Source organism: Drosophila yakuba, chromosome 3L (assembly GCF_016746365.2).
Source record: "Drosophila yakuba strain Tai18E2 chromosome 3L, Prin_Dyak_Tai18E2_2.1, whole genome shotgun sequence".
Taxonomy (NCBI): Eukaryota; Metazoa; Arthropoda; class Insecta; order Diptera; family Drosophilidae; genus Drosophila; species Drosophila yakuba.
The window spans coordinates 20,066,384-20,087,186 of NC_052529.2; the positions used below are offsets into that span (position 1 = coordinate 20,066,384).

General features: G+C 39.5%; 5 protein-coding genes across 8 annotated transcripts; 2 read left to right on the forward strand and 3 right to left on the reverse strand.

Moving 5' to 3' along the window:
• Positions 1 to 761: 761 nt before the first annotated feature.
• On the forward strand, positions 762 to 13,330 carry LOC26535561 (cell wall integrity and stress response component 1). Of its 2 annotated transcripts, none has more exons than XM_015195333.2 (3): positions 762 to 1,029; positions 2,373 to 2,553; positions 11,558 to 13,330. In XM_015195333.2, the coding sequence occupies exons 2-3, from the start codon at positions 2,502 to 2,504 to the stop codon at positions 12,856 to 12,858; spliced, it is 1,353 nt and encodes a 450-aa protein (XP_015050819.1). In that variant the 5' UTR covers positions 762 to 1,029; positions 2,373 to 2,501; the 3' UTR covers positions 12,859 to 13,330. The 2 variants fall into 2 exon arrangements, with proteins under 2 accessions (XP_015050819.1, XP_039229741.1); XM_039373807.1 differs by lacking the exon at positions 762 to 1,029 and adding an exon at positions 2,215 to 2,304.
• Positions 5,589 to 11,544, reverse strand: LOC6539754. Its single transcript, XM_002086603.3, has 3 exons — positions 7,363 to 11,544; positions 6,629 to 6,964; positions 5,589 to 5,994 (listed from the first exon to the last, which is right to left on the reverse strand). Exons 1-3 carry the CDS (start codon positions 7,459 to 7,461, stop codon positions 5,836 to 5,838), a joined length of 594 nt encoding a protein of 197 aa, XP_002086639.2. The 5' UTR covers positions 7,462 to 11,544; the 3' UTR covers positions 5,589 to 5,835.
• Positions 13,331 to 13,549: 219 nt separating the features above from the next.
• Positions 13,550 to 14,770, reverse strand: LOC6534761 (cytosolic Fe-S cluster assembly factor NUBP2 homolog 1). Its single transcript, XM_002095400.4, has 3 exons — positions 14,586 to 14,770; positions 14,072 to 14,514; positions 13,550 to 13,798 (listed from the first exon to the last, which is right to left on the reverse strand). The coding sequence occupies exons 1-3, from the start codon at positions 14,694 to 14,696 to the stop codon at positions 13,570 to 13,572; spliced, it is 783 nt and encodes a 260-aa protein (XP_002095436.2). The 5' UTR covers positions 14,697 to 14,770; the 3' UTR covers positions 13,550 to 13,569.
• A 445-nt stretch (positions 14,771 to 15,215) lies between these two features.
• Positions 15,216 to 19,174, forward strand: LOC6534762 (phosphatidylserine synthase). 3 transcript variants are annotated; one of them, XM_039373806.1, is made up of 6 exons: positions 15,216 to 15,941; positions 17,028 to 17,286; positions 17,348 to 17,913; positions 17,994 to 18,204; positions 18,272 to 18,353; positions 18,743 to 19,174. In XM_039373806.1, the coding sequence occupies exons 1-6, from the start codon at positions 15,601 to 15,603 to the stop codon at positions 18,814 to 18,816; spliced, it is 1,533 nt and encodes a 510-aa protein (XP_039229740.1). In that variant the 5' UTR covers positions 15,216 to 15,600; the 3' UTR covers positions 18,817 to 19,174. The 3 variants fall into 3 exon arrangements, with proteins under 3 accessions (XP_039229740.1, XP_039229739.1, XP_002095437.1); XM_002095401.3 differs by having other exon boundaries at positions 15,217 to 15,941; positions 18,882 to 19,174; XM_039373805.1 differs by having other exon boundaries at positions 18,272 to 19,174.
• Positions 19,121 to 20,536, reverse strand: LOC6534763 (vesicle transport protein SFT2A). Its single transcript, XM_002095402.4, has 4 exons — positions 20,318 to 20,536; positions 19,969 to 20,138; positions 19,781 to 19,898; positions 19,121 to 19,385 (listed from the first exon to the last, which is right to left on the reverse strand). Exons 1-4 carry the CDS (start codon positions 20,387 to 20,389, stop codon positions 19,254 to 19,256), a joined length of 492 nt encoding a protein of 163 aa, XP_002095438.1. The 5' UTR covers positions 20,390 to 20,536; the 3' UTR covers positions 19,121 to 19,253.
• Between the last annotated feature and the right edge of the window lie 267 nt (positions 20,537 to 20,803).

The window sequence follows — 20,803 nt, forward strand, 5'->3', positions numbered from 1 at the left end:
TAGGCAACTTAAGATTCCGTCCTGCAGGGCACCTCTCGTGGCTATAAAGCATATTTAGAAGCGATATCCTAGAACCAAAATGTGGTAATTTCGCCATGTTAGTTGTCTAGCACCTCTGTTGATTAACCGTGCAGCTTATCAGCATTTAACAGCACACAGCGTCACAGCTGATGGTTCTAATCGATATCACGTCGCATGAAATAATCGATAGGTCACAACGGACCTATGCGCATATCGCGTATACGCACTATAAACAAAACATTTTACCTTTATTAAGCATACGAACAGTGGTACAAAGACTCGAAATCAGGAGTGCAAGAAACCTGTAGGAATCATATGTTTTTTTTTTTCTAAATCAAGCAACAGCTCTACCAGAATAATTAATCACGCAATATTTAATATGTTTTGAGTATTTTGATAACTGTAAGAAGCCTAAGCAATATATAAAATTTGTATATGTATGTTCACTGCAAAATTAAGATTTAAAAAACAGGAACAGAGTAACTCTGCTCTAGAACGAGTAAAATGAGTATAATAACACGTTTAAGTAAATAAATATTCATCTGTTTAAATAAAGTAAACGCTTTGCCTATTGTAATTACGCATTTAGCCTGATTTATTTGCCAAACGTACACAAGCAAAAAGAGGCAAGCGAAAACGAGATCGGAAGAGAGAGGCAAAGAGAAAGCCGCAAAGAGAAAATCGCGAGAGAGTAAAAGAGCGCGAGAAATATAAATAAAAATGTTCAATTTGGCAAACAACTCTTTAGTTTGCTGAAAACCTCCACTGAAATCGGTTGTGTGCTGTGCTCCAGTGAAAAATCCCCGAACTTAACAATATTATCACCTTAAAGGCGGCGTCTCAAACAAAACACAAATACGCAGCACTGCTAAAAAGACAAACAACGGGGCTAAACCAAAAAATCCGAAAAAAAAGCAAGAGACCAAATGGACATACAGGCAGTCAATTGAAAACAAATAGTACAATGAAGTTTTATTTTTGGATCAGTTAGACTCTCGACAAGTAAAGGTAATGCCAAATCGAGTCCAAAATATATTCATACTCGTAATCTGCGTAGGCCAAGCGACCTAATTTCGGCGCTAAGTATTTCCCCTGACTTTATGTCTCTTTTTTCTTGTTTCTCGCAATCTTGATAGTTTGGTTTGGTTTTTACTTTTGCCATTACTTTGAATGGCCAATGTGAAAAATATGTGCTGCAAGTGCGAAAGATGGAATTTCATTCGCCGCTTCCTTTTTAAAAACTGGCAAAACCGAGGGCTTAAGCTTGTTGTGATATAACATTTGAGGGCGAATCGGTCAAATGCACTTTCAGATATGCACGTGTCGCCGGATTTTTCGTCTTTTCTTCATTTCTTGGGTTTTCTTGGCCACTTGGTTGCAGTTGCCTGCACTCAAATACAGATGTGGCCAAAACAATAACGCTCATCTTGCAGGAAAGTGTGTTTGGTGCCACACATTAGTCACATTAGCACAATATAGATTTGTTATACTTCGTGAAATACTTACTCGTTGCGCGGTGTTGCCCGCAATTAATTCAATAAGTGGAAAAAACTGCAAATGAAAGCCCAAATCGCAACATGGTAAAACTTGATCGGAAATGTATATATTTCACAGCCATCGCAAAGTGCTGAAACGCTGAATTACAGGAAAAACCCATAAGCGCCCACTCGGCATTATTCTGTTGGCCCAAACTGTGTGCATCGGCTGGCATTCCATGTGCCTGTTACTTATAGTGTATAGTGTACAGTATGTGTGTGGTATCAAAATGAAGAGTTATCAGGCAATCAGTTTTGGCATATGTTATAACACACTTATCGTGCGAATCGAAGAAAACAACGCAGGTAGCGTGTTTGGCCGGTAATCAGAGTGTACTTGGGAACTTGGTTACAACTTCGTGGTAAAAAGCCTTCAAGTCTCAGGAGGGAGACTATTGTCAAAGAATGAATAAATAAAAATGATTAGATAAAAGTGCAATTTAGGGCCAAACAGCGAATTGTAGAGCTGCAAGCGTTAAGCGTTTGAAACAAAAGACCTCAAGATGAATACAAAATAGATTTCAATAGAGAATGTAATCATAGTGCATATGCAAATAAGATTAGATATATCAGATAAGAATGCACGGCCGGCCAGCGAAGAAAAAGAGAACGCGAGTCGAAATATTATGCAGTTGGTTTTTAACCGCTGCGCTTCTCAGTTCCGCGGTCGAGATAGAAAAAAAACTTGCAAGCAGTTGTGAAATTAAATACATTAATAATAATCCCCTAGACAAAAGAAAAGTTGCAGGTGTTTCTGTGTGTTTTTACCGATCTAATCCAAACCAACTAACAGATTTTAAACTTATATCATTCCAGATATTTAGTGCAGCGGAACTACAAGAGCAGACACAGCCATCTGAAATCACCTCAGTAACTTGAAGATATATATACGCGTTTATATATTGATTCAGCCTTTGGACTTTGGACGAAGTGCTCACGTGAAACATGGCCAAGTTAATCATAATTTGCCTCCTCTTACGGATTCTAAAATCATGTGGTGAGTCGATAATGCCGGAATTAGTTCATCAATGAAGTGAATCACTGCCCTCGGATAATTCGAATATTGTTTTTCCGACATTGGCTTTTGTTTACTTGGACCCTATTGAGATTGAGATACATTCCATTAAGAAAAAACAGAGGTGGAATGCCTACGTCACGGCAACAGCCTCATAAGCTATATATATCGTTTCGATCCTGCTCATGACGCGTCGAAACTATCTATAGCGTCAGATTTGGCCATATGCCATATTCTTCTTGTTCTTGTTCATTCTTTGCATACCGATTTTCTGTATTTTCGGTTTTGCCTCGTTTTTTTCCGCCCAAAAAACACATGTTGCCGCGCCAATTTTCTGGTTTCTGCTTTTCTTTTGTTTTGTTTTGGCTTTATTTCTAAATTTCATTGATAATTCAAATGGCGGCGTATTATCTAAGTTTGTTTGTGTTTTCGGTTGTATTTCTTTGCGCTTCACTTTACATCTATATTTCGTGTTTCTGGGGCATTTCTCAAAATATTGTTTATTTTTATTCGATTCGTTTTTGTTTGGCTTTCGCTGGCGTGTGTTTTTCTATGAACCGAAATGACCTTGATAGTGAGATATCGAAGGCTGTTGCTAAACTTTGAACAATATTACCTGAAGTGCGTCACAAAACTTTTGACCAGGGATTCCAAAATGGGAAACAGAAATGATGCTCATTTTTCGAGTACCCTTTGAAATTTGAAGACAGTTTCAAGTCACCAGTAAACTTTATTTCGAGGATTTCTAAGTTATTTCTGGTTTATTTATTTTATTTGGCTCTATATATATTGTCAAGTAGAAATTGTTACAAAAACCCCTCAGTAATAATACCATTCAATGTCCACGCGTGCTCATTGATTATGGACATGGCCAAATTATTATATTTATTTGCAAATAGAAATCTGCAAATACGCAAGGCAGATAACACTATCGCTCACGGGAACATTATTTTAAGTAAAGCCCCTATTGACTTTGTGAATAATGCTGAAAATAGCTGGGGAGCACTTTCCACATACAGCCATATCAAAAGCCGATATAAAATATTTCCTCGCTCCACAAGTGCAAATATTTATAGATATCGCGGGGGGAACATGTGTTAATCTGCTGAAATCTAATGAACTTAACCTTGAGTTTGGAGTGGAGTCTTGATTTTTATAGAAAGCCCAGGAGTGGCAACCCACACTTTTCGTATGGTCGTATGGAATTCCATCTTAATCTGCGGCGGTTCCTTATCAAATTGGTACGAACGGCTGACAAACGACAGATAGTCTGTTCTACAGCGTGTTTGTTACGTACATCTATATAGTTTCTAAACCCACACAGGCCCATGGAGTCCAACTGGCAGTTGTTGTTGCCGTGTTTGCCCAGCGAATTCCATCTAGATGAATACGATAAGTGAACTTAGAGTAGCCAGAACGAAGGCGAGTTAAAGTCGATAAAGGAGCATTTAGCTTTCTCAGGCAGGCCAGCCCCTCGAATTCTTGTCCATTACCTGATGAAATTATAATCCTCTTTTCGTGCAGGGAATCTAGCCAAAAAGTGAAAGTGCACTTTGCACAAAATGGAGCTATTGCAATTTTCAAAAATAATATCCTTCATTTGAAGATAAGCTTATAAAACAGAAAACAAGTAGTTACACAACTAGAAAGATTAACAGTTAAGAAAATAAAAGATCATATCACCTAGTTAAATAATATAAATGCTATACGTTGCAGCTGAAATTGTTTCTTCCAATAGGAATTTATTTAAAATTTCAGAAGTAAACAATTCTTTGCCGAACGTTCACATACTTTAAGTTGTTCTGAGTGCATTTGCTTCCGGCTAACTGCTCAGAAAGGTGCTGGCTGACTAACCCAGTAAGTGAGCCATTTAGAGCTATATTTTTATGCCCCCAACCAGTTACCAGTTACTCGGGGTGGCTGGTGCTGGTATATTTTGGCCTAGAAATTCCCGACTGTACTGGTTTGGGTTATGTCACCAAACCCCCGCCATTCCAGACTTTTTGTTATGGCAAATGCAAATGCGAATGAAAATGGATGTGGAAATGGAAGTGGAAATGGGTGGACGGAAACACTGTTCCTTTTATTTAATGGCTGGCCTTGACAAAGGTTTGCCTCAAGTTTTCCTTCTGGCCAAGTCCAAAGTTTCTTGGGCATGGCAAAAATATTGATGAGCGATTCCGACGCCCATATGACCAATAGACTTTGCTCTCTTGGCTTTTTGCGGTGTGCTGAGGAATTTCAGATGAGCGAAAGATTCTGTGATCATGACATTGCAGACTGATCTAGTGAAAGGCGTATGTTTATATTCTGCGGTTTGTTTTGCTTTTTTTGCATCTTGATAAACGCTGTTCTATTTATTCTTTGCTAAATATCTTTTGTGGGCAAGACTCACGTCATTTCTTAATTTGATTGGCCGGCACTTGAAAAGGGGCCTGAGCTTTCTTAATCTATTATTTTTCTGCACTCGCATTATCAACAACTGAGTGTGTTTATTATATAGAAAGTTGTTGGGTATTTGGCCATAGTCTGGGAATGTCGTATTGAAATTTCTAAAACATTTTGTTTCCCACGAAGAAAGGAGATCATTAACAAGTAATTAAATGATGTAATAATATTGTTCCTTATTTTAAGCGCTTATACATATCATTTACCTCACAAACCCAGTTGACAATCCATTAAAACCTATTAATTGATAGTTTTCGATTATCGGATTTCTTCTACAGCTGAGAGCTTTTGAAGAATTAAGATAGTAGCACAATCATAAACTTAAAATAGAGTGCAGAAATCGGTTAATCGCCTGTATAAACATATTTATTTTAATCTGATTTCTGATACCAGCCAAAGCTCGTAAAATATGGATAAAACTCTTGTATTTATAGTAATTAGCAGTGAAGTGCAGAAATCAGTCAAGCAGTCTGATGCCGCATTCCTCGACCATGAATCATGGGGCTTGAAGAAAACGGGATCAACACCAAATTTAAATTTTGAAAGTCATGGCAGTGAAATCTCTCGGGTTCAATAGATATTCATTTATTATCCACAAGTAATAACGTTTCCACCCTTACCCAATGCCAAATGCCAAGTGGCCCAGATAGGAGTCTAATCTGAATGTGTACCGGCGAATAGAGCCCATGCCAAAGTTATTAGTCATTCGAGTTAGTCATGGAAACGCACAAATATATTGATGTAGGTATTTGCCCCTGGTTTATGTGATTTGGTTTTCCTCATATTTTTCGTGCTTTGTTCAAAATTATTTTCTCCTTACGATCGTCTCATCACCTCGGCATCCACACTGGCCCTGATCAGACCCATACTCCTGCTCAGCTGAAAGACCAATTTCGTGTTGAACTTCATGTCCGGCATGTAGGCCGGAAAGTGATCCGGATTGAGGGCGAATCGCGTGGACGTATAGTTGACATTCTGCGGATTAGGAAATGGGGAACCACCACCTGTTAGTTGGCGAATGAAAATAATATTTGGCATTATCGATTGGGGTTTCTTCACTCAGAAAAGTCGCCCTGGTTTTCGCGTTTAATGCGCATTGGATTTGTTTATTTAATTTTGTTTATTTTCCGTTTTTTAATGACAGCGCCGTATTTTCGAACAGCCGTATAGATAGCTCTGTTTATTTGCGAGAATATTTGACTTATTTGTTGCTCTATTTACGCTCAGCTCGTAAAGATAAAGATTATGGGAAATTTTCACCAGATTTTGACTTTGAGTAGGTCAGAAAACTGTTGGTGTTGAATCAGGTGTATGAGTTACTGTGCGTGCCAACGGAAACATTGGAACCAACAATTTTATTGGAAGTGGTTCTTAGCAACTCTCTCCTTAGCTTACCATCTGGTACCTCTTACCTCTCCTTTTGGTTACCAATGGTATATAAAGTGAATAAAATTATAAATATTAATACTCCGCATTAAAGGTGTGCTTTCGACAGACTGCTTTGCGAAATGTACATGAAAATGGGTCAGGAACCAATCTATTTTCGAGATCAACCTCATTGCAACTTGACTTGGGTTGCCAATTATGACACAAATAACTTTTAACTTACCTCCAATAGGGGACAGGCATCTGGATAATTTCCCGATTGCAAGAGTTTTTGGAGCACGGCATTCAGAACTCGGTTCTTGCTGCGAAATGCTATCAGGTGACAGCCATCCACTCGAATTTTAAAAAGTTGCTGCAGGATACGGTCCTTTCGATTGGCGAGCTGGCCCACACTCAGCTCCACCCACATTTTTGGGATAGATCGGCGCAGTCGCAGCAAGGTGTTCAGGAAATTTCCCTGCTTCTTCGGCATTTCCACAATATCGCACTTGAAGACCTCCGCAGTAGTGGGGTCAATGACCGAACAGTTGATGTCCCGCCAACGTATCTCGAAATCGCGCTACAAGTGGGGGAGCCATTAAGCAAATGCGCATCATATGCCGAACCTATAAATCTAGCGACTTAGTCACGCTGGCTACTTTTGGCCAGGATGAACGGAAAGTGCATTTGGCGTACTTTGGTGTACTACTATACTACTATATTTATAAATGTGGTAAGCCTACGTTTTAAAAATGGATTTTGGATCTGTGAGTGTGCAGGTGCAGTCATATATTCTGGCACATTGTAACTCAAACATTTTTAATTATTTGTATGGTTGTTAAATATCTAGAACTTGTTCGTACGAAACTGACATGAATGACTTTTTTAGGGTTTCTTGGATATTATTTATGTAGCGTTGCTCTTTGTTAATAGATCCAAATTCCGGTTTTATACATTATAAATCACATCTGTACGTACGGTTGCCATAGTTGGCTGCCGTAGAATCGGCAAAACCAGACAGCATAATACTAGTAATCCCCTCCGAAAGGCGTCAGTCATCATACTAACGATGGCCATCGAATGGCACACATTGCGGCCCCAGAGCAGTAATTATTAAAAATAATTATTATTATTATTTTGTATAGGAAACATATAAATTCAATATCGGCGCACATCTGTTCGCCAGCTCTCATTTGGCATTATATGTTTTTTGTGGGTTGAAGGGTGCACTTCGGAAGTGTGGGGGTGGGGCACTGACATTAATCAGTCATTTTACGCCAGGCCGTATACTTTAATTGTAATTGTGCAATTTGTAGAAAATAATGCGAAATAATCACCGCGGGACATCCATACCCCCATCGCTTGTTTTCATTTTGCATATGAAATAATGTGTGAAGTCGAGTTGCGGCTATATCGCCGTGCTGGTTTGTTTATTTTACTTATTAAAAATGTATTTAAATGCATTCCTGCTGGCTTTGATTCAATAAACAGTGGTACTTGTCCAACAAATTGGTCCAAATATTTGTAAACAGCCCATAACTCATCAGGAAGAAAGCGACTTTTAGTTGCGATTCGCATTAGTTAATTCTGAGTTCCATTTGGCATTTTGCATTTGGCATTTGGCGCTTGCCCTTCAGCTTTCCCATATGGCTGACTTCAGTTTGCACTTATAATTAATGATGTGCGCTTGGAAATACATTTGGCTGGTGGTGTATGGTAGGCAGACCCACTACCATAATTGATCTATAATTAAGATAAGGCTTACTACGCCTGTCGCCGCCGGCTTAAACGGGACCAAAAAATGGAGTAGACAAAAAATAGAAAGCGTTGAGCGTACGAAATGTTTTGTTTACGCGATTCTAGCGCATTAGTTGGCCACTTCATAGACCTTGGGGGGCATGTATCCAATGGTGGAAGCAGAATGAAGCAACATAATGGTAAATGGTAAATGGTTAATGGTTAATGGGTAGTATGTAGTGGGTAATGCTAACCGTGAAGTGAACTGAACTGAACTCTCTTAATTGGTAGCTATGCGGAAAGCAGCCAAATCTGGAGTGACGAACGATTATTTGCTCTACATGCTGGCGATTAAATGAAATCGCATAAATTACGCTTACTTAGGACGTGTGAGAGAGGTTCGCAAAAAGATTGATTGCTTTTTGTTCTGTTAGAGTGAAGGAAGTTTTCACAAAGCAAATAAAACAAATAAAAGAAGAAATACATAGTAGTACTGATTAACGCAGGTCTGATGTCACATTTGTCGGTTTAATTCGGGTGCGATTAAATCACATCTGTCATAGTTTATTTTAATTTTGAAAGCGTTTTGTTTACGATCGCAAAAGTCAATGGCAGTGCGACAACCACAGTTAGGTTATTAAAATAATTAGCACGGGAATAAGCTGAATTTAAATGGGATTTATTTTTTAATAAATCATACACGCTAGGCTGATTTTCCATTTGATAGACACATTTTTTGTTATAAATTAAATTTGATTGAGAGGCTCCCCTAGTAATAATTCAGCTTATGTTTTATTCAATGGGCTCGGTGGATTGTTTTTTGTTTTCAAAAAACCAGTTCGCAAAGGCTTTACTTTGGAAAATAATGCCAATTGGTACCATTTTATGAACTTTATCTGTTCTTTACCTCTGAAAAATGGTCCATCTTATTCATTTTGTAGAAGTGATTTTCCAAGATTTAATCGCCACTTGTCCGTGACTCATTCATCCCTGTGATTCATGGCTAGTAAATCACGGCTAACCGAATCGGTGTCTTCCTGGTTTACGGGTTACTAACATCGCCGCTTTATGACCGCCTTAATGACAAAAAATTCGCTTAAAATGTCATAAAATGTACGAAAATATTATAATTCCCCGCGGAGAATTAGAGTCGCCATCAGCAAATTATCAAAGAGACACTTTTTCAATGTTCACGGTGATTGACGTGAATGGGCATAGTAGAAATAAGCGGAAAATGTCAAAAATAAATAGTTTCTCGTGCGTTTTTCGCTTGAAGCAAACCTGAAAGGTCTGTAATTACTCCATCAACTGTTTGGTCTTTGTCGCTTGTAATGGCCAACATCTTGGGGTCTGTCGTACCCCCACTTTCGAAAAAGACGACATTTTAGATAGTAGTTAAAAGTAAACGTCGACCTCCTCCTCTTGATTTTTGTTATTTTAGTATTTTGTCGTGTAATGTTCGTTTTGTTTGGTTTAAGTAACTTTGCATGTCAACGAGCGTGTCAGAAAAAAAAGGAAAAGCAAAAATAAGCGACTGCTAATTGCACTGGAATTTATTTTCTCCCGTATCTGTATCTGGTTTTTGTGAGCTGCTCCTCAGCTTCCATGCCTGAATTGCATTTTTGCATGCCGGCCTTCGGCTGTAGATCAATCAAAAAGAAATATGGATCGCCTCGTTCGCAGCTTCAAAGTATCCGTATCTCCACATCGCTGTGTCTGTATCTCTATCCGTGTTTCTGTGTATCTGTATCTGTGGCCCGACCGGTGACGTAAGTGGGCAGTAGCACTTCTGCTGCTGCTCCCCTATAAAATCATCATAATCGCATCCGAAACCATAATGATCATCGTCGTCGCCAGAGATCTCCGCTAATGAGCCCCGACCCATTTACTTTTAAGGCGGATATGTGCTTAGGTAATTTGCATTGAATTTTTGTAACCTTTGGAACCTGGATACCTTCCCCAACGCCCCACCGTCTCATGTCTCGTTTTTTTTGCGATTTTTTGCTGACCCAAGAACGATAAAAAAGTTACCACTATCCGGTGGGGTCAATAAACCCGCAGTGCAAAGCAACAAATAAATAAATATCCAAAACGAAGAAAGCAAGGTGTTCGCTGCACATGGCCAATTATTATTGACTAGGTAAGCATTAAGATATATGTATATATATATACAACTCTTACTAGACTCCAGATTCAGAATGAATTCGTTCCGTACTAGTTGGGGTTGAGTTATTTTTGCGGGTCTTGCAAATCTATATTCGGGGAAATACAAGGAAAGCAGTTATAAATGTTGTAAATGTGACACGGCTACCTTCTTTCTCGTCTCTTATGCGTAGAAGCTTCTATCTAGATAAATAATCTGCTTCAAGGTATTCGAACTATGTGTTCCCATCGATTCAACACGCACACTTCCCTGACATTTTCAGCGCCCTTCTATGCGCTTCTCAAACAAACGAGTACTGTCACGCACACAGAACCAGGCATATGAATAATTGCCCCGTCTGCTTGCTGTCATATAGATCGCTGCGACCTGATAGCCGAAGAATAAAGCCAGAACGACGAAAGCAACAACTTATATCTATTTTAAATTACGTTCAATTAAATGCGCTTCACCTACAAAGTCTGCGATAGTGACGTCAATATCGAAAATAATTGATAACCTTCGATCACGATCGGGAAGAGATTGTAATAGACTTGCTTTGATGGGTCGCATTTTTGTAACAAACTTTACCACACCACCTAAACTGAAAACACACGCAATTGGGCCAATATTCGTTCAATGAAACGACCGATCCATATCGATACAGTAAGAGAGGGCTTCAAATCTTTCGGTTTTGTTTGGTAGAGCACTTGTGTATCTACTTTTGTTTCTTCGCACTGTTATTGTTTTTGTCATTCCCATTTTTATCGCTCTGGCGCCTTCTACCCCCTTTTATACATAATTCAATGATAAAATGTCAAAAATCAATAACAATAAATAAATGATAAACGAGAGTGTCACTCCCGTACTTTGTATTCCACCAAAAATAAATATCATTCCGTTTGTTTTGATTGGATTTCTGCTTTCTTGAAGAAGTTTCCTATAAGTGTGCCTAATCAAATTGCCATTTTTATAAATTTACCTCTAGGTTTATTGAATAATTCATGGCTGTTTGGCTTGCTGGATGGAATGTGATTTTCAAGATCGTTCGATATGTAAATATTGAACTTGAAGGGCATATCAGAACGGTACTTTTTGGGTCTGTTTGGAGTCAAATTTTACAATTTTGTAATAAATATATCATTTAAATATTCAAAACTATAGAGAATACAGTACAATTGTCGGGTAGCTAGATTGATTCTTTACTTTTCAATTACCAAGAAATTTCTTTTAAAATAAGCTAATCTCTGTTAAGCGCCAAATCCTAATAAATTTTTTATGCCTTATTGATTACAGCTATGCCCATTATTGACCCAGACAGTATAGATGACTCCCTCACGTGTCCACCTTGTGAAAATGACTTTCCCACCTGCTACAAAGTGATCGTCGAGGTGGAAAGGGGGAATGGGCTGCCCGGTAGCTGTTGTCCTCGCTACGAATGCCTCGATGAGGAACCTGTCTGCGACGGTTCCAAACGGAGATTCTATAAGAACAAATGCACTGTTTGCGATCCTTGCGAACCGCTGGCCATTCAATGCAAGGAAATATGTCCAATGGAGGAACTGGAACCCATTTGTTTGACTGACAACAATGAGTACAAAAGAAAAGGTGATGTTTGGATGGAAAACGATGGTTGTACTACATGCACTTGCGAAGATGGATATGTCTCCCGTAGTGCTATTCAGTGCAATCATATATATTCGTGCAGCAATCCCATTAAGGTCAAGGGAATATGCTGTCTGATTTGTCCGGAGGAACTCGGTGTGAGTAACGATATCTTCGGCGATAGTACTCACAAGTATAGAAACTCCACTTCAGCTCCAATTTCGGAAAAAAGTGAATCCTCCAGTTCGGAGAGTAGCTCCACTGTGCCAACAGATACTTCTGATTCCGTTCCAAGCACAAACGGTTCAGCCAGTAGCCCATCTACATCATCTGAAATGGCCACATCCACTCCGAATACAAGTGAAGTATCCAGTTCCACAGAAAATTCAAGTACGGATTCCAGTTATGAACAACTTGGAGGTTCTGCCACTTCCGAGTCGCCGGATCGCAAACCCGATTCAGAAGAACAAGAAACTAGTTCTGATTCTCCTATTGAGACTACCACAAATCCAACCACATCCGACGATCTAGAAACTTTCTCAGTTTCAAGCACTTTCATGGAACTTCCCATTTCAACAGAAGACGGTATCACCAAAATGTCATTTAATGCTGATAATAGAACACCCAAAGCGATTGATGAGCCCACTGTGATCTTAGTTACTGCATCTAACTTCTCAGTGGCAACAGATAATCCCTTCACGAATCAACCGGCTGTCGTAGCCCCCGAATCCACCAGTCAAATTAAGGATCTCAACAGCATGGAGATCCAGCAAATAACTTATCCCTACGCAGAGGTCCCCCAGGAGCACATCCAAACCGATTGGCCTTGGGAATGCGTAGTTGTAATGGTGTTAGTTATATTTTTAGTATTGATATTTCTTTATGCCATCGTGAAGAGATATTCCATAAGCAAAAAATACCATGCCATACCATTAAATCCAGTTCGAAAGTTAAATGAAACTGAAAAAACAAAGGCGGAGCAGAAGTTGTGATTGCCACACAGAGAAAATGATAGTTCCAGGCTGCCATCTCAGTTTATCAGTTCGTGTTTTCTCTGTGTGAATTCCAACATCCTGCAGACTGATTTTTGATCTTAAAAATTATACCAAAATAGTGGAAGAAGTCTGCATGTTAATACTACTTAGGAAAAGAAACTATACTTTGTCGTCCTTCAAGAGATAAGCACACAATTTGATCTTTAAACTATGCTCAAATCAATAAATAAAGCGATTAGGTTTAGCAGTAGCAGTTAAGCAGTTAAGAAATACATTATTAATTATAATTGGAAAGTATTAGTTTGATTGTAAATTATAATTACTGTACAACCAGAATTGTTGCATTAGAGTGATTACACATCAAACGCTCGCACTCATATAATTTTAAATTATTATACCGAACACTCATCAACTACATTCATTCCAAAGCATAAAAAATAAAGAAAAAGAAACCAAAGCTAAACGAAAACTATAACGTGTTTGACAATGAAAGTCCCTTTTTCAGTTTACCAACTGTAGTTCCCCAATTAAAGAATATACGAAAGGGGAGTCCACATAAACATTAAAATCTGGAAGTTTTTACTTTGACTGTCACGAATCAGATCTTTCCCTAATGAAATTGTTATATCCATAAACATAATATTGAACAATATTTAAATCCCCATTGTTTTGTAAATTTAAAGATACGTTTTACGTGGTTGTGTTTATTCAGGAGACGAAAATCGTTTTCAACTTCTCAACTATGTGAGTCAGCACCTCCGCTGTCGTGGAATCCGGAAGCTCATCCAATACGGATGTAGTGCTTCCCGCCAAAACGCCCACTCGGGGATCTATGGGCAGAGTTCCGAGATGTGGTACTTGGGCGTAATTTGCAAGTGAGGCGCCACCGTTTGATGAGAAGATATTGGTGCACGAGGTGCAATGGGGGCACACGAACCTGTGGAAATCAAATATAAGATAATTTAGTCAAACATGAGATATATTATCACCTGGTTAAAGTCCACAGGTGTCGCCCTGCCGTGAACTTGACGCGTAGAAGCGTCCAATTAATATCTTTATTTGCATTTTCAATAAGTCAGTCTTTTTCGTTAGGGAAAATACTAGATGCCTATCGTTACAGCCAGCACTGTAGGTATTTTCAATTTGTTCCGGACAAATAAACATTCATCCTGATGACCGACATGAGGTTTAACAATCTCAACGAACTTACCCACTCATATTCTCGACAATGCCCAAGATATTGATGCCGGTCTTCTTGCAAAAGGTGATCTCCTTGCGCACATCATCCAGGGCCACCTCTTGCGGAGTGGTCACAATTATGGCTCCGTGACATCCGACCTCCTTCAGGCATTCCATTACGGTGATGTGCTCATCCGATGTGCCGGGGGGAGTATCGATAATGAGGTAATCCAGCTCATCCCATCTGACATCGGTAAGGAACTGCCGGATCATCATGGTCTTTTTGGGGCCACGCCAAATGACCGGATCCTCGCGGTTCTTCAATAAAAACCCAATGGACATCACCGCTAGGGTTTGGGATTCATCCGTATAGACAGGAACCCATCCCTCGTCGCACTGAAAGATATCCCGTCCTTCCAGACCCAGTAGATATGGCACACTCGGTCCACACAGATCTATATCCAGCAAGCCAACCTAGTGATTAAGCGTATTAGTAATTTAAGAAATTCCTGTGTAATCTTTTGTGGTGAAATGGTTTGGCTTACCTTGAATCCGTTTTTTCGCAGTGCCAGAGATAACTGGGTGCTTACTGTGGATTTCCCTACTCCGCCTTTTCCTGATAGCACTACGATAATATTTTTAACCTTCTCTAGCATTTTAAAACGATTTTCAGTTTATTCCGAAATCAATACAATATCGTGGATTGCTTTTTGGTCAACAAGTGCCATCAGCTGTTCAGGGCTACGGTGATAGCGTTAGGGGTGTTCCAAGATTCTATAAGGTTGAAATATCTGTTATGTTGGCATGTTTTTTATATTCAATCATTTTTATTTATCTGTTTGTAAACAAAAAATCATTTTATTCCTCTTGTGTCATGTGATGATAACTAATATACAAATTATCTGATAAAAAACAAACAAATAAAGGGCACTAAGATATAGCAACGCGATACCATAACAATACAATAATATATCCTGTAATATAACTAGATTAAATACGTTATAACCGGTAAAGTAGGGCTGTAAACTCTAAAATGTAAAACTTTAGTGGTCACTGTTCCGCAATGCTTTTTGAGTTCTTTCTGGGAAAATATAAAACGTTTGGCATTATAAGTTTGCCGGAACACCGCCTACGTTCCGCACCTCATCTGGCAACGCCCCTGTTATCAAGTTAGACATTCAGCCATCCGGCAACACCACCGCCGGCAAGTGTCGATTTTTATTGGTCCAAGTCGCGCGCAGCATGTTAATTGACAACAACAGACGGTAGCTGGCGAATGATAAAATAAACGTGCGCCGATCGAACGCGAATCGAGGATCCAGGAGCCGTGCCAACGCCATAGCAAACGAGGACACCCGAGCCGGGCGCCACAGAAACCGCTGCGAGGAGACCAGAGAGTGGGAAGCCTTGGTGGAATCGAATCGAATGTTGCGCAACCTTCTGTCCCCGCATGTACTTAGCCACCAAACCGATTCCGAATCCGATTCCGAGCCACCAACCACCTAACAACAACCACATCACGCCATCCGCTTACATTTGATAATCGAATTTAGTTAGGCGATGAAGAAGCGCACCAATTCACGTGGCACACCGACCTCGTCGGGCGATGCGATACTGCCCACCACCTCCTCCTCCGCCGGCGATGCTGAGAGGGATCATCCTGCATACAAATCGGGCGCGGCTAGTGCCCCGGCTACGCCCACCAAGCGGCGGGATGGTAGCGATGGCAGTGGCAGCAGTGCAGGCGCACGGAGGAAGCGAAAAGATGAGATCGCCCAGACATTTGTGATCGTCAACGAACGTCCTGTGGACGACATATCGCTGGACTTCTTCTACAAGCCACACACCATCACCCTGCTGGCTGTTTCGGTACTCGCCGTCATGTACTTTGCGTTCGTCAGGTGAGTAGAGAAGCCCATAATCCCGCTGGGAAACCCATTGTGAACTCTGGCAAAGAAAGACTTAGTGGGGATGTTCGAATACCAATGAAGGTTCATTAATCCTAGATAGAACGCAACTTCATTGCTAACTCGTTATTGGTTCATATCAACGATTTATTGGTGTTTTTTTCAATCATAGTTTTTTGCCTTTGTCGGCTGAGAAAAATCATTGAGTTCTGCTTGTTAACCCATTGAACGTTTATGCGGGTATTGTGTCCTCTTTAATTTGATAAAAGATCTGTAAAAGTATATTGGCCTTTATAATGCACCGACTGAATCCTAAAATATGCCAGCTTACGCTTAATGCGAGCTGTCCGAAAATAAGAGTTTGTAAATCCATATCTGTCATTACTGATTACTCCCTTTGAAAAGTACGTTAAGCTTCCATAGTACTGGTCTTAACCCTTATCAGTATTACATAACCGGTCTGTACCAGTTACCCCTTAGTAACAATAGTTTATTTTGCATTAGCTTGTAAAAAGTAGACCTAATTATTCAATCTTTCGAACAACTTACAAATGCTTGGTCTTGCTTTATCTGAGAAATAATCCATTACATAATATATACATAATTTAAATTAAATTTAATTTACCAAAAATGAATTGAATCACTATAATCACCTAGCCGAAAAAATGCACTTAAAATCCTTTTTATCTATAAAGATCCTGGTTTGTACCCTATCTTAATTTTTAATAAAAAATCTGCCCCACGTGCCTTAATATTTTAGTTGTTGTACTGGGGTTAAGCACTTAAAAATATCACGAATACTCTGCCAAAAGTGTCAACTCAGACAGCCGAAGGTTCAAAAAACGAAACTAATATATATATATATATATATATTTACATATATGCGCTAGACTAGCGAACTGTATATGAAAGTAGAATTGCCTAAGACACATACGTAATGTACTCGACGTTCACTTCATCGTGCCATTGACCCCCAAACCCCATCGAAAAACGTGCTATGCTGATAAGGAATACTATGACTGAAATAGTAGCGCTATTGGAAGCCAAGATCATCCACTTAGCAATGCAATTTCGTTACAGAAACGAGGCGAACGTGGATGAGAATCTCTGGGCCGGACTCCTCTGCATTGTTTTCTTCTTTCTGATCATTTCGGTGATTGCATTTCCCAATGGACCATTCACACGACCCCATCCCGCCGTGTGGCGGATATTATTCGGATGCTCTGTGCTGTACCTGCTGACGCTACAATTCCTGATGTTCCAAAACTATCCAACTATCAGGAGCATATTCTACTGGATTGATCCAAAGTTGAAGAACTTCCACATCGATATGGAAAAGGTAAGTTGTTCGTTGAAATGAGCTGGCTAAAATGTAACCATCAATTTACCATAATTTACAGGAATATGGCGTCAATTGCTCGGACATCAGTTGGGATCGTGTTAAAGGCCACTTAGACGTGTTTGCCTGGGGTCACTTCTTGGGCTGGGCCTTTAAGGCCATCCTGATCCGTCACATGGGCATTCTGTGGGCCATTTCCGTCATGTGGGAGATTACCGAAATAACCTTTGCGCACTTGTTGCCCAACTTCATTGAGTGTTGGTGGGATGCTCTCATCCTGGATGTGATTATCTGCAACGGTCTCGGAATTTGGATGGGTCTGAAGATCTGCCAGATTCTGGAGATGCGTGAGTACAAGTGGGCCAGTATTAAGGACATATCCACCACAACGGGTAAAATCAAACGTGCCATGCTGCAGTTTACGCCCGAGAGCTGGTCGGCCATTCGCTGGCTGGATCCCAAGTCCACGGCGATGAGATTTGCCGCCGTCATTCAGCTTGTGATATTCTGGCAAGTTACCGAGCTGAACACTTTCTTCTTGAAGCACATCTTTGAAATGCCACCGGATCACTTCATTGTGATAGGTCGCCTCATTTTCATCGGTCTGTTTGTAGCGCCTTCGGTTAGGTAAGTTTCTGTTATAAACATTTTCGCCTATAAATTGTCGCCTATAAAATCTTATCCAAAAATAATACTTTGAATCTCAGGCAATATTACGTATATGTCACCGACACACGCTGCAAGAGAGTCGGCACCCAGTGTTGGGTTTACGGCGCCATCATGGTCTCCGAAGCTATTCTGTGCATCAAGAATGGCAAGGAGTTGTTTGAGCGCACGCAAGCCATCAACATTGTCCTGTGGCTGACTGTCCAAGTAATTATCTCGGTGGCATTTGTCTACCTCGCGGTTTACTGGCAGGTAAGAGCTAATTTAAATACCACTTGAGATGTGCATGTGTGTTAACTTGTATATTTTATCCTTTCAGCAGCGGCAGCTGAAAAAGGTTTCATCGACACCCACAAAAAGAAAAGAAACTAGTCCTGCCACATCATCCTCGCCCTCGAAAGGTATGTATAGCCATTTAACAACTGCAAGCAACATTAAATGGGGTGAGAAACATTGTCAAAAATTCTTTCAATAGTTGTGTATCGTTGTTCAAAATGTCCATTGCTGTCTATGTTTGATAACTCAGAAAATAGGGTATCTATTGAAATGTTATAACTGGCATTTCCTCAATTGTGGCATACAAAATTTCCATCATTTTAATCCCTTTAATGTTGCCTGCCTTATGACTAACTTTCTCTTTTGCTCTTGCTGACTTTCTTTATTATTGGCTCAATTTATGGTTAATCACTCTGTTTTCTCAACTCTTTGCTCTCCATTTAAAATCTCCTTGCGTTTCTCCCCTTCTCTGTCTCTTTCTCCAATTCCCGTCGGATTGCATTGCCACAAAAAGCACATTTGCCAAGGAGTAATTCCATTGATGCACCCAACATCATGCACTACGATATTAAAATTAAGATAGTCTAACCACTTATTGTTAACTTTTATATCTGCTACTTTTGATCTACAATTCATTCATTTCACTTTTCTAGGTAAATTGTCGCCGCAAAAAGAGAAGAAAGTAAAATAAGAAGTTGATATAAAAAGAACTTGAAAGCTGCAGAAACAAAGTGGATCAGGCCATTCTATAAATTAAAAACCAAAACAGAGAAGAGAATTATGTACATACACTAAAGAAAACTGTACTGATTAAATTAAATACATAACATGTAAATATATATATATGTATAAAAGATATATATATATATTTATTAAAAAGACAAAAGTGGAATTACTTGTTAATAAGAGAATATAAAGGACTTGCTATGTTCTAGTGCTAGATTAATACAAATGATTTAATTGTCTTAGCTTAAGCTCCCAACCAATCTGGCTTTTTCGAGTTATGTACAGAAGCGCAACTGATTCTAGACCTCCAGGATTGCCGATACGGTCTTCTTGACCGCATCGCGGGCATAGGGGATGTACGACAGCGAGTACCAGGTCATGGCCAGAGATTGTATGATAATGAAAATTAGCGTGAGTCCAGCCTTTTTCCACTAAAAACAGACACAAAAAAGCAAATCAAACAAAAATAATAATAAATCAAATCAACACATCGATTGTCTCGTAGTCTTTTCGCTCAAGTTATAAAAAAATCAACCAATATTCTGAATATGTCTTTAAGGTTATGTTAAAGCTTTCATTTAACTTGGCTTTAAGTATTTTTATGAAGTCTGGAATCGTTTTCTCCCGCTATTTCATTGGGTAAAAAATGTATAACTTTAAACATAAAGGAAACGTTCTCTACAAAACCTGCGAACAAATTAGACATGCTATAGGTATGAAAGTTAGTTATTTAAAATTGTATATGAATGTTTCAAAACATTCGAAGTGCAATTCAAAAGTCGAAACCAAAATAATTGTAACTTTGGTTGGAGCATGGACACCTTACCACAATAGCAGCTATGAACGTAAGGACCATCATGACGAGTACTATGATGGTTGCGATCAGCCGGGTTTCCGCAAACATTTTCTTGATCTGCTTAAAGGGACCCATGAGGAAGCAAGTACTGAAACCCGAGAAGAGACACTTATTAGCCGGTCTATGTAAAGTGAGAGCTGAACCAGTAACGCGCTCACCTGGCCATTGAGATGACGTTTCCTAGGGTGTAGAAGACCGCAAAGACCACAATTCCCCTGTGCAAAAATAGGGCAACCGAGCCGAGTAGGGAAAGTAAAATACCCAAGGCGAAGCAGATGATAAATCCCTTGATGCGAGTGGACCAACTTAAAGTGGACATGTCGTTAATCTGCGTAAATAATTGATATTAACTAAATGGACTGATAAGCGTTGAGTCACACAGCTTGGGTCGCCATGTGATCAGTGGGGCGTTCCCAGCTCCCAAGCGACGCGATAATGATAAATCCTTAATCCCCAGAATTGGTTATAGGTATTTAATGAGATCTGTCCCATTAGAAACTTCTTCACCTGTGTAATGATACTGCTCTCCTCTTCCGGAGTGGGCTCATCTCCACTCAGCACGCGGCGCAACTTGTCCATTATGCTGTGGTTGAATTATGTTCAACAGGTGGCTGACTTGGATTCCCGGCTCTTTTCTGGGGTTTGGCACATACAACGATTTCAACTGTTTTTATGCTCCGGAATTTTCACACCATAATAAATCCAAGATCAGACCTAGCGTGACCGTGGTTGGAACCGTTAAAATATACCGTCGGACTAACAAATATACTAAAAATTAGCTATAAAAAATGTATCTTGAAAAAAATCTGAAGAATACAAATAAAAACTTTATATCTAAAAAAGGCTATTTTTATTCAAGAACACCCATTAAATAAAAATTGATTTTACTTAACAAATATGTTTTAATATCAGCGAATATTCAAAATTTAATTTTAGCTATTTCAAGCTAAGATACCATACTTGAATTCTTTGGCAATCGACTGATGTGCACAT

Bases quoted from the DNA above. Each gene is read 5' to 3' on its own strand.
- LOC6534763 (XM_002095402.4), bottom strand. From the start codon at position 20,389: ATGGACAAGTTGCGCCGCGTGCTGAGTGGAGATGAGCCCACTCCGGAA. The intron at 20,139-20,317 runs GTGAAGAAGTTT...TTATTTACGCAG, and splicing joins AGAGCAGTATCATTACACAG to ATTAACGACATGTCCACTTT. The intron at 19,899-19,968 runs GTGAGCGCGTTA...CTCGGGTTTCAG, and splicing joins AACGTCATCTCAATGGCCAG to TACTTGCTTCCTCATGGGTC.
- LOC6534761 (XM_002095400.4), bottom strand. From the start codon at position 14,696: ATGCTAGAGAAGGTTAAAAATATTATCGTAGTGCTATCAGGAAAAGGC. The intron at 14,515-14,585 runs GTAAGCCAAACC...CTTAATCACTAG, and splicing joins TGCGAAAAAACGGATTCAAG to GTTGGCTTGCTGGATATAGA. The intron at 13,799-14,071 runs GTAAGTTCGTTG...TGATTTCCACAG, and splicing joins ATTGTCGAGAATATGAGTGG to GTTCGTGTGCCCCCATTGCA.
- LOC6539754 (XM_002086603.3), bottom strand. From the start codon at position 7,461: ATGGCCATCGTTAGTATGATGACTGACGCCTTTCGGAGGGGATTACTA. The intron at 6,965-7,362 runs GTACGTACAGAT...CCCCACTTGTAG, and splicing joins GGCAGCCAACTATGGCAACC to CGCGATTTCGAGATACGTTG. The intron at 5,995-6,628 runs GTAAGTTAAAAG...CCTAATCCGCAG, and splicing joins ATGCCTGTCCCCTATTGGAG to AATGTCAACTATACGTCCAC.
- LOC26535561 (XM_015195333.2), top strand. From the start codon at position 2,502: ATGGCCAAGTTAATCATAATTTGCCTCCTCTTACGGATTCTAAAATCA. The intron at 2,554-11,557 runs GTGAGTCGATAA...TATTGATTACAG, and splicing joins ACGGATTCTAAAATCATGTG to CTATGCCCATTATTGACCCA.
- LOC6534762 (XM_039373805.1), top strand. From the start codon at position 15,601: ATGAAGAAGCGCACCAATTCACGTGGCACACCGACCTCGTCGGGCGAT. The intron at 15,942-17,027 runs GTGAGTAGAGAA...ATTTCGTTACAG, and splicing joins ATGTACTTTGCGTTCGTCAG to AAACGAGGCGAACGTGGATG. The intron at 17,287-17,347 runs GTAAGTTGTTCG...CATAATTTACAG, and splicing joins TCCACATCGATATGGAAAAG to GAATATGGCGTCAATTGCTC.